At 42.3% G+C, this 14,503-nt stretch overlaps 1 protein-coding gene across 1 annotated transcript in view; it reads left to right on the top strand.

The window, feature by feature from the left end:
• The first annotated feature begins 1,294 nt into the window (after positions 1-1,294).
• The window catches only part of LOC144682891 (cysteine and histidine-rich domain-containing protein 1-like), a 41,046-nt gene continuing 27,837 nt past the window's right edge, over positions 1,295-14,503 (top strand). Inside the window, exons 1-2 of the mRNA XM_078545756.1 lie at positions 1,295-1,511; positions 13,189-13,241. Coding sequence (XP_078401882.1) covers positions 1,448-1,511; positions 13,189-13,241 — 117 coding nt within the window. The 5' untranslated portion in view covers positions 1,295-1,447. The remainder of the gene's footprint in view (positions 1,512-13,188; positions 13,242-14,503) is intronic.

Below are 14,503 nucleotides of genomic sequence, written 5' to 3'. Positions count from 1 at the left end.
ACTTGCCTTTCTGGTGTGTTTTCATTTGTAAGTGTTGTCTCATTATCACCTCACTTTTAATAATTTATAGAATCATGCAGCAAGAATGGGACAATTTGATCCATTGTGCTTGAACTGGCTCTTTAAAAGTGATGTCCAATTAGCTGCACTTTCCTGCTGTTTCCCCATAGCCTTACTAATTTTTCTTTTGTCAGTAAATATCCAATTCCCTTTTGAAAATTACTACTTAATATGCTTCCATCAGCTGTCAGGGAATGGAGAATAATCCCAGGTTATCTAATCTCTCTACAGAACTATATCCTTACAACCCTTGTATCATTCTAATAGGTCTCCTATGCACCTTTAAGTGTCTAACATCCTTCCTGAAATATGTCAGAATTGAACATTACACCACCTGAGGTCTAACCAGTGATTTACAAAAGTTTAGCATAACTTCCTTGTCTGTGTAATGTGTTATAAAGCTCAGAATTTTGTATGCTGTTTTAACACCCATATCAACTCGTTCTGTAACCTTTAAAGATTTGTGTATGTGAACTCCTCGGTCGCAGTTTCTGCATTCCCTTCTAAATTATACCATTTCATGTTTCTCTTCATTCTTCTTTCCGTAATGCAGCACTTCACAATTCTCTGCATTAATTTCATCTGCCATGTATCTGTCCATTTCACCAGTTGATGTCGTTTCAGAGTCCATTACACTTTTAAATTCAGTAATTTAACCCAATAACACCATCAGTGTTTCAAACTCCCACCTCATCTCTTAATTTTTCCTACCCTTACCGAAATCCATGTTCACACTTGTTTTCAATTCTGTTCGCAGTTGTTAACTGAGCTGCTGTGCTCTGCTGGCATGTTGCCCTTTAAAACAAGAAATGCATAAGCCCACAGTTCGTTACAAAACTCAATAACCAACTACTAGCTCTCACACATCATTGCCATTTAAATCAGAACCATTCTTATCAGTTTTTTGCTATTTTTCTGAGGTGGCACTTTTGCAATGGGATCAGTCTCTATTAACCGGAAGGACTTATCCCTAATTTAGTTGCTCCTAAGCTGAGAACCCAAACTAAAAGCGAATCAAACAGCATCCATTAAGAAATTAGTTGTGGAAGTCCTGCCATCTGTCACAAAGTACAACAGCCTATCAATGGCAGTGCCAGACTGAGACTCAATACGAGTCCCGCTGATAAATGGGATCTTTCCCGCTCGGAACCTAAAGTTCTTGAACCGTGCCGGCTCTCTGCGCACGCGCGGCCCTCGCCCCGACAGCAGAGAACCTGCTCGAATGTTCGAGAACGAATGCGGAAGCGCCCGGGAATTTCCGGAGATTGCCGAAGAAGAAGCGTGGAGCGGAGGGTTGAGGCCGTGGAGGCGGTCGCTGCTCGATCAGCGGGAGTTAGGGGGTGGCTGGGCTTGTTTAAGATTTTCTCTTGCAGCTTTCTGTAGGGAAATGTCTCTCTTGTGTTACAACAAAGGCTGCGGACAGCGTTTTGATCCTGACAAAAACAGCGATGGTAAGACGATGGGAGCACGAGTTGTGATGTTTGAGTTGTTTTAGCCGGGACCCGGACTTCACCCGGGTGTGAGCTGGTGAGGGCCCGGCTCGGACAGGGATGGAAGCCGTCTCCAACCCCAAAGCACCTTCCTTTTGGTTTGCTTCCGTTCATCTTCACATTCCTTATGTTGACGATGAAGTAAATCAGAGCTGTATTTAGTGTTGGTTTTAAATCGGGTTGCTGTGTGTGATTTATCCCCCAATTCCGTACTCTTTGTCAGTTATTAAGAATTGTCTGTCTACATCTGCATGGGAGCTGCTTATGTACACTTCCTACCCTCACGAGAATATAGTGTGTTTCATTTGTGAAATGGATACTGAAAAATAGATACTGAATTATATCCATATGCACCTGGTTCAGTTACCCACTAGCCTCGACCTTGCTTCACTTAAATACCACACTTGGCCCAAATTTCCTGTTGGAGTGCTGCAGATAAATTATGCAGTGATACAGCAACCGTTATGGGCCCTGACAACACCCTGAAGACTTATGCTCCACAACTTGCCATACACCTAGCCAAGCTGTTCCAGTGCAGCTACAACACTGGTATCTACCTGATAGTGTGGAAAGTTGTCTAGGTATGTCCTGCCCACAAAAGGCAGGAGAAATATAATCTGGCCAATTACTGTTTCATCAGTCACCCTCAGTCATCAGCAAAGTGACTCCCACAGCTACCGTGACTACAACTCCTCCTCAGACCCTACATCCTGTAAGGACTCCATTCCTTCGCCTCTGTCGCATCTGTTCCGATGATGCCACTTTCCAAAACGGCACTTCTGGCATGTCTTCCTTAACAGGGGTCTCCCCCCCCGCGCCCCGGCCATCTCCCCCGTGGTTGAGAGGTGTCCGACCCACCTCCTGCGCCTCTGCCCTCACACCTTCCCCGCCCTCACACCTTCCCCTTCCTCCCAGAGCCACGATAGGGTACCCCTTGTTCTCACTTTTTACCCCACCAGCCTCCGCATTCAAAAGAACATCCTTTGCCATTTCCACCAACTCCAGCATGATGCCACCATCAAACACATCTTCCCCACCTCACTCCCACCACCCCGTCAGCTATCCGTAGGGACCGTTCCCTATGGGGCACCCTGGTCCACCCCTCCATCATCCCCAACACCTCATCACCTTCCCATGCAATTGCAGAATGTGCAACAACACCTCCCTCATCACGTCCAAGGGCCCAAACACTCCTTTCAGGTGAAGCAGTGCTTCACTTGCACTTCCTTCAATTTGATCTACTGCATCCGCTGTTCCCAATATGGTCTTCTGTACATCGGGGAGACCAAACGCAGTCTGGGTGACTGCTTTGCGGAACACCTCTGGTCTGTCCACAAGCATAACCCATACCTTCTGGTCGCTTGCCATTTCAACACACCATCTTGCTCTCATGCCCACATGTCAGTCCTTGGCCTGCTGCAATGTTCCAGTAAAGCCCAACACAAACTGGAGGAACAGCACCTTATCTTCCAGTTAGGCACCTTACAGCCTTCTGAACTTAACATTGAGTTCAACAACTTCAGACCACTCATCCTCTCCCCCTTTTTTAATCCCCTTTTTTCTACATTTTTAAAAATTTTTTATTCACTTATTTTATTTTTATTCATTTATCCGTGGTTTTGTCCCCTTTTTTCAATCCCATTTTTTATCCTTTTTTCCCCACCACCCCATCCCCCACAGGGCCATCTGTTACTTGTTCCATGTTGATCTTTCACACAATGCTATCCTTGTCCTGCAACAATCACATTCTGCTTTCTTACCTTTATGCCACTATTAGCACGTTGTTTAGCACTAACCACTATTATCAACACTCCCTTTCTCCTTCAGTTCATGACATCTTTGTCAATCCCTCCTTTGTTCCAACCTATTGCTGGCCTTCCATCCAGCTCCACTTGTCCCACTGCCCTTAAACAGTATAAATTTCATCACATTTCCACTTCTCTTCAGCTCTGAAGAAGTCATATGGACTTGCAATGTTAACTCTGTTTTTCTCTCTCCACAGATGCTGTCGGACCTGAGTTTTTCCAGCATTTTCTGTTTTTCTTTCAGATTTCCAGCATCTGCAGTATTTTGCTTTTATCTTATGATGGAAAGTGTCATTGACCATGCTATTAAGCAACACCTAACTGTTATGACATGGCAGATGATGTGTGCCAGGCATACCAAATCCACAAAGGAAACTTGGTCGCGCTATCACAACGGTTTTGCAATTTATTTATTAAGAGATGTGTGCACTGATTCAGAAGTAATGAGTCCACCAAGACTTTTAGAGATTTTTAAAATTAAATTATTTATTAAAACAAAAGATTTCAAGCACATGCGTAAGACTACAGTTATTACCAGAACAAATCCTAAAATTCCTAATTGACCTGACTCCCAGTTACAGCAGTCCAAAATAAATTTTTAGATTTAAAACAGAACCAAGTTAACACAAAAATTGCTGGAAAAACTCAGCAGGTCTGACAGCGTCTGTGGAGAGGAAGACGGAGTTAACGTTTCGAGTCCGTATGACTCTTCATCAGAACGAAAGAAAAATATAAATGTGGTGAAATATAAGCTGTTTAAGGGGGGGTGGGACAGGTGGAGCTGGATAAAGGGCCAGTGTTAGGTGGAGGCAAAGGAGAGATTGCCAAAGAAGTCATAAACAAAAGGTCAAAGGGGTGTTGACAGTAGTGTTATTAGCTAAAGAATGTGCTAATGGTGACATTAAGGGTAGAAAGCAAGATGAGCAAGTGACAGGATGGCCCTAGTGGGGGTGGGGTGGGGGGAAGGGATTGAAATAGGCTAAAAGGTGGAGATAAAACAATGGATGGAAATAAATTTTTAAAAAATAATAGAAATAGGTGGGAAAAGATATATATATAAAAAATAATAATTATTAGAAAAAAGGGGGTGAGGATGGAGGAGAGAGTTCATGATCTGAAGTTGTTGAACTCGTTGTTAAGTCCGTAAGGCTGTAAAGTGCCTAATTGGAAGATGAGGTGCTGTTCCTCCAGTTTGCGTTGAGCTTCACTGGAACATTGCAGCAGGCCAAGGATGGACATGTGGGCATGAGAGCAGGATGGTGTATTGAAATGGTAAGCAACAGGAAGGTCTGAGTCATGCTTGCGGACAGACCGAAGGTGTTCCGCAAAGCGGTCACCCAGCCTGCACTTGGTCTCTCCAATGTAGAGGAGACCACATTGGGAGCAGCGAATGCAGTAGACTAAATTGAGGGAAGTGCATGTGAAGTGCTGCTTCAGTTGAAAGGAGTGTTTGGGCCCTTGGATGGTGAGGAGGGGGGAAGTAAAAGGGCAGGTGTTGCACCTTCTGCGGTTGCATGGGAAGGTGCCATGGGAGGGGGTTGAGGTGTAGGGGGTGATGGAGGAGTGGACCAGGGTGTCCCGGAGGGAACGGTCCCTACGGAATGCTGAAGGGGGAGGTGGGGGTGGTGAAGGGAAGATGTGTTTGGTGGTGGCATCATGCTGGAGTTGGCGGCAATGGTGGAGGATGAGCCTTTGAATGCGGAGGCTGGTGGGGTGATAAGTGAGGACAAGGGGGACCCTATCATGGTTCTGGGAGGGAGAGGAAGGTGTGAGGGCGGATGCGCAGGAGATGGGCCGGACACGGTTGAGGGCCCTGTCAACCACCGTGGTTGGAATACCACAGTTAAGGAGGAAGGAAGACATGTCAGAGGAACTGTTTTGGAAAGTGGCATCAACGGAACAGATGCGACGGAGGCGAAGGAACTGAGAGAATGGGATGGAGTCCTTACAGGAAGCAGGGTGTGAGGAGCTGTAGTCGAGGTAGCTGTGGGTGTCGGTGGGCTTGTAATGAACATTGGTGGATAGCCTATCAGCAGAAATTGAGACCAAAAGGTCAAGGAAGGGAAGGGAAGTTTCAATGATGGACCACGTGAAAATGATGGGTGGAAATTGGAAGCAAAGTTAACCAATTTTTCCAGATCCAGACGAGAGCATGAAGCGGCACCGAAGCAGTCATCGATGTACCAGAGAAAGAGTTGTGGAAGGGGGCCTGAGTAGGACTGGAACAAGGAATGTTCCACATACCCCATGAAGAGACAGGCATAAGTGGGGTCCACGCGGGTACCCATAGAATTGTTGATATGATGTAGAGCATCAGAGGAATCATGGATGTAGGTGGGAAGAGACTGGACAAGGGAAGGGAGATTGGAGTCAAGATAGCAAGAAATGAGTTCCATGGGGCAGGAACAGTTAACACAATACCTACTTGACAGTGGAATTCCAAATTTCTTCCCCACCTTCAGTTACTTTACATAGCAGACTTATGCACAAATGGCTGGAGGCTTCTTAAGGCGGTTTCACACACTCCTGTTAGATCTTTCATGGCCCTCTCCCCACATTGCCTTTCATTCTCCTTTTATGTATGTTTCTCTCTTTAATATGTGAATTTATTTTTCCATATGTCTTTAAAACTTATGTTCCTCATGATATAAAAACTTTCATGTTGCCAATGTTGTCAGTAACCTTTGGGAAAAATAAATACACTCTTCAGCCTTGCTTATTTGGTGAATTGTAAACGGACTAACATCCCTTTGAAATCCAACAATCCCTTCATTTATCTAAAAATGCAAATCCTCTTCACACCTTACATGCTAAGCCAGCATCAATATTTACTCATTTCCATCTAGAGCACATTTCAACACCTAGCTTCTTTTGGTGATTTCAATCTTGCAGTCTACTTGACTCCAAATGTAATTAAATCATGCAGATAGAACCATCTGTACTTACACCCATAAACCTACTTAACAACAAAAAAAAGTTATGAAAATTATTATACTTTCCTCACATAACACAGCAATAACTTGTTCACCAGTGCTTAATTTGAGTTTCATTAGGCCACTCGGTTCCTGATACATTACAGCCTTGGTCCAAACGTGGATAAATCATCTTATTTCAAGAGAGGAGTTGAAACTGACTGCCCTTGATATCAAGGAAACATTTGACCAAGTGAGGCATCAAGGAGCCCTAGCAAAATTGGAGTCAGTGGGAATCAAGGGGGTAAATTCTCCACTGGTTGGAGTCGTAGCCAGCACAAAGGAAGATCCTTGTGATTGTTGGAGGTCAATTGTCCTCAGTTCCAGAACATTGCTGCAGAAGTTCCTCAGGGTAGTATCCCAGGCCCAAACATCTTCACCTGCTTCATTAATGACTTTCCCTTCATCATAAGGTTAGAAGTGGAGATATTTGCTGCTAATTGTGCAATGTTCAGTACCATTTGCGACTCTTCATTGAAGCAGTCCATGTCCGCTTGCAGCAAGACCTAGACAACATTCGGGTTTGGGCTGATGAGTAACATTCCTGCCACACAAGTACCAGGCGATGCTATTTCCAACAAGAGAGAATCTAATCATCTCCCCTTGACATTCAGTGGTTTTACCATCGCTGAATCTCCCACCATCTACACCTGGGGGTTACTATGGACCAGAAACTTAACTGGACTAGTCATAGAAATACTGTAGCTGCAAGTGTAGGTCAGAGCCTGAGAATTCTGTGGTGAATAACTCACCTGACTTCCCAAGGCGCCTCCACAATCTACACAGCACAATCAGGAGTGTGATGGAATATTCTCGATTTGGATGTATTCCATAGGCCAACAAATAGTTAGAGATGGAGGAGCAAATATACAGAGAAATCACAGATGTGCAAGGTGTATAGAATGGTGAGATTGGTGTCTTAAATAATCCAAACATTGATTGGGATAGTGTTGGAATAAAGGGTAAGTCAAAGGGGGAATTTCTGAAATGTGTTCAGGAGAATTTCCTTCATTAGTATGTTCTTGGTCCAACTAGGAAAGAGACATTGCTGGATCAGGTGCTGTGGAATGAGGTGGGCCAAGTGTCTGGGAGAGTACTTGGGTATGAGTGATAATATTAAGGTTTAGATTAATAATGGAAGAGCAAGGAGCAATCTAAAGTAGAACTTCTAAGTTAGAAGAAAGCTAACTGCAATTGGATGAGAGGGGGTTTAATCAGGGTAAAATGTAACCAAAGTTTCACAGGAAAAGCTGATGAAGAAATGTTTTGGGTATAGGCTAGGTACATTCCATTAAGGTGGAAAAGCAGGGTAACCAAAGCTAGGGCTTCTTGGAAGATAGAGAATATATTGAGTCAAAAAAAGGGTGTAGGATACATGCCGGGTGGATTATTCAAGTGAGAATCAGGCCAGAGAGTACGAAAATAGACTGTTTAACATAAAAGGTAATCCAAAAATCTTCCACATGCTACTATTTACATGCTGGCAGTAAGAGGTGGGGTTCGGCTTATAGGGGACAAAGAAGGTGAAATGTGCTTGGAGGCACAAGGCAAGGCTAGAATACTTTGTGTAGGCATTTTTTATTTGAAGAAGAGAATGCTGACAAAGTATCAGTAAAAGTCGAGATGGCAGAAGTAATGGATGGGGTGAAAATTGATGGACAGCATGTACTTGAATGGCTGACTGCGCTTAGATTGGAGAAATCACCTAGACTGGATGGTTTACATCCCAAGTTGCTAAGGAAAGTACCACATAAAAGGCTGATTGGTGTTCCCCAAGGGTAATTTCTGGGACCACTGCTTTTTTGATATGACTTGGATATTGGAATACAGAGTAAAATTTTTAAATTTGCTGATATTGTTGCAATCCCCTTAGAGACCAATAACTTTTAAAACGAATTTCCCAGTGACCAGCTTAAAGGATCGCATGATAAGATTTCATGTTTTAAGTCTTGTACTATAACAAACTAAAATCCACATTGACTAAATAGAGGAATGCTGTCAAAGCTTCTCATCTTGCATTCATCAGGACAGGTGCGAGAATACCAAATCTCAAGTGGAACAACAATTTTCGCTTAGCAATTAACTGTTCCCTGGTGCATTCTCCGTGGCAATGCCTCTACAAATCAGAGTCCTCTTGTCAAACTTCTCATGCAGTATAAATTGTTGTTCCTCTTGAGATTTACTATTCTTGCATCTGTCCTGATGAGTGCAAGAGCAAAAGCTTTGACAGTATGTCTCTTTTATCAGCAATATTCAAGTTTTGTACTGCCAAGTGACAATTGACTAAACGTCACTTAGTAAGCAACTAATATATTAAACCACAGAAAGGGCACCTTCCCTTTATCTTAACAGAAAATCCCATGCCATGGTTATACGTTATACTGAACTCTCCATAGACATGAAATCTTAATGTTGAGAGGAGCTTGACCTTAAATTTATCAGGATGCCTTCTCCATGCTTCATCCAGGGGAATTTTCCAGTGGCTTTTTAACCCAAGTCGTCGTCACTCAAATAAAAACAGAAAATGCTGGAAATACTCAAGTTAGGCAGCATCTGTGGAGAGAGACCTCCTGTGGCTAAATTCATCCGGCATATGCAGTATTCTGCTTTTTGATTAGTGTCCTCTTCACTCAACCCTTTGAGCATAATCAAATGGACTTCCCATTGTAAGATTCTATGCTCTCGTAACATTTCACGATCCTTGTTTCCTCGGACGTGGGTTCCTTCCTCATCAGCCCTTCACTGGTCGGTTAACCCAAAAGCAGCCCTTGTCTGCTGCCTGGCATAGCAGCAACTGTTGAGAGTTCTCTCACCCCAACTCCGTTAGTCTGACTGATTCTGAGAGTCTGCAGTAGCAAGGCCAGCTGCCTTTTCTTTCATGTCCAAGTGTAAAGCTGCACCTGCCTTTAAATAAGTTTTGAACTGGGCCCCCTATAACCATGGCAACCAAGTCACTTGGGTTTAAACTGAGCAGAGTTCACAACGTTTTCCCCATTCCAAGGCACTCTGCTTTACCTTGAATTAAAGGAGACAGTTTAGAACATATCCTTATAAAGCCTAATGGTCATAACAATACCAAAAACAAATGGCAAGTGGAATTTAAAGGAGAAGTGTGAGGTGGTGCATTTTGGCCGAAGGCAAAATAGGCTAAATTGCACAGTCCTAAAGAGAGTGCAGGGGTAGAGGGGACCTTGGATTGCATGTTCATGGATCTTTGAAGGTGGCAGGACATATTGAGAGGGTGGTTAGCCTAGCATATGGGACCTTGGGTTTCATAAGTAGAAGCATTGAGCACAAAAGCAGGGAAGTTATGCAAACCTTCATAAAGCTTTTGTTAGATCGTTAAGTATATTCAAGGCTGAGATAGACATTTTTAATCAGTAAGGGAATCAAGGGTTATGGGGAAAAGGCAGGAAAGTGGACTTGAGGATTATCAGATCAGCCATGATCTCATTGAATGGTGGAGCAGACTCGATGGGCCGAATGGCCTACTTCTGCTCCTACGTCTTATGGTCTTATAGCTTATAGGTCACAACTAGAGTCTTGTGTCCAGTTCTAGTCATCACACTTTAGGAAGGATGTCGGGCTCTTTGAGAGGGTGCAGAGGAGATTTATCAGAATGGTTCCAGGGATGAGAGATTTTAGCCACAAGGTTAGATTTGAGAAGCTGGGTTGTTTTCTTGGGAGCGAAGGAGATTGAGGAGAAATCTAATAGAGGTGTACGAGATTGTGACAGGTTTAGGTAAAGTAGCCAAGGAAAATTTCTTCCTATTAGCTGATGGTACAGAGACAAGACAACACACATTTAAGATTTTGGGCAAGAGATATGGGAGGGATGTGCCTAGGAGATTGGCGGAAATGGAGATTATGAATGAATTTGAAATGAAATTGGCTAGGTACTTGCAGGGCTTGGGGTGGGGGCCGTTGGGTGTTTAAAAACAGGAGATGGACTAGATTTCTCTACATAGAGCCGGCATGGACTCAATTGGCCACCTCTGCTGTAGTGACCCAGACTCTGATCCTTGCTTTACTATATGTGAAAAATCACATTTGTCACTCATTATAGTGCTTTTTGACATCAGAGCATAAACCCATTAAACAAAAAAAATGCTGACACGTTTTATGGATACACACTAACCTATCGTCCATAACGCTTGGGACAAAGGCATTTCTGGATTTCAGAATTTTCTGTGTTGTAGAATAATGTCAGAATTCCTGATAAATGTGTGAACTGAATATAAATATGTACCTGAGACATAAAGCAATGATAAAATATTATGAAGCACTAACTAAAATTATTTTATTTATCCAAATACTGTCTTCCATGTTTCCAAAGCACTGCACTATACTAAAATGCTAATTAGCTGGTATACCCTCAGCCTTTATGCCATAATAGGGGGAGGATAGGACATGAAAAAGGATAGATTGGAGGCCCTATCACCTTAGGTATCCCACACACAAGTACCCACTAACCAGGGTCTACCTGGTTAGAATGACCAAGAAGTCATTAAACTTTGACCATTGCTGCTTCAGAAAACTGTACTTCTGCCAGATGCTACTGGGGGAAAAATTACCAGCAGTCTGAAGGGCTGCTGCTCGCTTATCACAGGAAATAGTTTTTGCCTCTATCACCTAAGGCTACCACTGTCTTAATTTCTTGATGGCTAATTCATAACCTTCCCAGTTGAACCATCGAAATTAAAAAAAATCACTAGACTGAGTGGAAAATAGCTCCCTGCATTAAAATAAATTCAAGCCTTTAAGCATAAATGTGGCATGTCACAAGAGTGTCGCAAGGTTCTTATTTTGGTAATAATTGATTCTTAGTGAAAATGAAACTGAGTCAATCTGAATAACTTATTAAGAGGGAGATACCATACAGAGATTTTACTTTCACAAAGTTAGTTTTGAATGTTAGGATGAAGGGGAATGCTAGGCACCTGGATTCTTTCTTTCCTTCAAAATGTTTCCTACATAAATGCCCCATAGTTAATTATCATCAGAACCTGAATGTAACATGGGAAAATGTGAGGTTGCAGTTGAATTATTCATTGCACTCTAAGAGTTGTGGGAGCTGCTTAAAAAAATTCTGGACAATGTGTTTCTGGATTTGGAGTTCTTGGCTCCAGAAGTTGCTGTGTATGTGTTTGGAAAATAAGTTTAAAAATTAGACATGGGCATTTGATGGATTACACCAGCTGCCTCCCTGCATCCTTTTTTTTTTCTTGCTTAATCAATTTTCATTTTCTCAATTATTTGCATAGTGCAAAGTAGTAACATAAGCCTTGCTGTTAGTTCATTTCATTGTGAGTTATGACAGTGTGTGTATTGTTTGAATGCATTTGTCAATACAGGAGAATATTGACTTGCGGAGAAATAATGCATTTCTATTACATTCCTGTTTGCATGGAATTGTGAGAAATGGCATGTTCTATATCATTGTGTGTGTGCAGTAATATGGTTTAGAATATTAATTATAAAATTTGATTAATATTACAGTCCAGAATCTTTCTCATCTAAGCAAGAAATTGTGGTATGTGTCATACAATTGTAAAAAGTACCATTTTGCTCCTTGCCTATTTCATCTGCTATAAAACAAATAATGCTAAATATTATTCAAAAGTTATCCTGTAGGAGCTGATAGTGTAGGCTGAGCACATATATGCAACTCTTCCTAGCTCCTTCTGGTCGGCAGCAGGAGTTAGTGTTACTTAGTTCTGTTGAAGGGTCATTCGGACTCGAAACGTTAACTGTGTTCCTCTCCGCAGATGCTGCCAGACCTACTGAGTTTTTCCAGGTATTTTTGTTTTTGTTTTGGATTTCCAGCATCCGCAGTTTTTTGCTTTTATCTTAGTGTTTCTTTATTCCCTCTCCTTTCCACAAACAGCTCTTTAGAAAGTTCACAGATTAGAATGTAACCTGCATAACACCCTATAGAGGTGTTGAATGATGGTCATGAGGGTGATATCAGAGAAATGATTTTATGTAGATGGGGAAGTCCTGAAATGGTAGATTTTCATCCAAAAGAGAATATTTAGTTGCGACAGACTTTTTGCAGACTTCTAGATGGGCTAGATTTTATGTATTGAGGCTGGAAATACAGTTCCTATGAGCCATTAACTTTAGCAATGTTTAGTATAAGCATAAACGTTTTACAGCAGTAACAAAAATGTTAAAATGCTTGATGCTTCTGAGGTGCAACTTCTCAAAGTAGCTTGTTTTAATCTTTAAAGTTCCCTACCTAAAATAACATTAGAAGTTCCATCTGAGCCCATTTACTCAACCAAGTTTGTACTTTTGACTTGATGTAACACAGCTGCATTGTAGCAGAATACTGCATTATGGATTAAATGGTATAACACTCTTATACCACCCTGTACTCTGATTTAGGTTGTTGGCTACAAGTCTGGCAATGCCTCAATTATGTGATATCCTCCTTGTTTTCAAGTTCCTCTTTTTCCTCTCCTACAGTCCTACAATATTCCAATACTCTGCACTCCTCTGACTCTGACATCTTGCCTATTCCCAGTTTCCACTGCTTCACCATTGGCAGCCATACCTTTTGTTGCCTAGCCCCTTAATCTCTAGATTCCCCCTCTAAACCTTTACAGCCTCTACCTCTCTCTTTTCATGAAAATACGCTAAGCTTAGCAGTTTGACTTGTCCTAATATCTCCTTATGTGATTTGCAGTTTCAAACAAAAATTGATATTTTCTGTAATGCATTTTACTATATTAAAGGCGCTATATAAATGCAAGTCATTAGTGAATTACCACAATCACTGACATGGGAGTTCCACTAGTTCAGCAATAATTATTTTCCTTAGCTCCATTAAATGATTGATATTTTTCTTTTTTTCAGAAAATGCTTGTACATACCACCCCGGTGTACCTGTGTTTCATGATGCATTGAAGGTAGGAAATCTGTTTTCTAAAATGTTCAATTTTAAGAATGAATGGTTTGTGTACAGCTGTTGGCTGCCAAAGTTGAAATGTTGACTACTTGATGGTGCAGGATCACTTGCATGAGATGTTTTAATTATCTTTGAAAGGTTGATTGAAGTGATAAATATCAATGTTAGTACCTGGAAAATTGTGTTACACCGGTTGTCCAAATCAGGCAGTGCATCTATTAGAAATGCTAGTCATGGCATGGCAGCAGGAGTGCCACTTTAAACTTTTGGCTTACCCCAATAGTGTAGTGAGTAAAGTCACCACCTAGTCTAATGTCAAAGCATACAAAAATATAATGACAGCAACCATAAAACTAAATTTCACAATAATGGTGACAATTTTCCATAAGACAATATAAAGGTGAGAAATGGTGGACTCAAAATTCCAAGCCGAGAGGTGATGTGGCTATGTAGGGTCTCTTCTCATGGCAGATAGCTACCTGTTTCTCAGGAGGGAGATCTGATCCTGCCTGCTATGTCTGGGTGGGATCATACTTGCTGCTGGAAGGTTTTATTCCAGTCTGAAACTGTTCCCGCAGACGTGGAAAGCATTTTGCCCGCACCCGTGGTCCTTCCAATTGGTTTTAGATCCACAGTCTCACTCAACGACAGGAGCCAAATCCTGCAAAGCCTCAGTTATCCTTTTTGATGAGAGACTGACAGCCATGATTTGAGCTGCCCTCTGATCTTTCACCCTGAGAGCTGCAATCTTGATTTGTCCTTCTTTGTCTCCTGGTTGGAGATTTGTTGCGGGGCAAATTCAGCCACCACCTGCTGCATTGGTTGACACAATTCCAACATACCCTGCTTGATGCTTGCATTTAACATCATTGCAGACCTGAAACCAGATCTGTAAAAAGCTTCAAGTTGCTGTTGAGGGATCTCAGGGCATTCTGATGCTCCAATAATATGCGAGGCTTATGCCTGTCAACTTGGAGCCCTATGACTCAATAGTCCAAGACCACCTTCTAAGCCAGTTTCTCTTTGAGAAGTGGTAAGAATCAATCTAGTTACAGTCTCCCTTGTCACTGACCTTTAGTTCCTGGCTTAACCCAGGGCTATGCCTCCACATTGATGCTTGCAGTGAGTAAGCTGGGTGACTCTGATTCCGTTTTGGTGGAGCCTGATGGTGACGAGGCGAATGCACTGTGCAGCAAGAAGGGAGGAAGGTGGTTTTAGCCTTTTTTTATCCCCTCGTCTGCCAGCTCAGTAGGGGAAGGTGAT

This window comes from Cetorhinus maximus, chromosome 7, assembly GCF_964194155.1.
Source record: "Cetorhinus maximus chromosome 7, sCetMax3.hap1.1, whole genome shotgun sequence".
Lineage (NCBI taxonomy): Eukaryota > Metazoa > Chordata > Chondrichthyes > Lamniformes > Cetorhinidae > Cetorhinus > Cetorhinus maximus.
The sequence above is the reverse complement of the archived record's forward strand: the minus strand, read 5'-3'. Positions and strand labels throughout refer to the sequence as shown.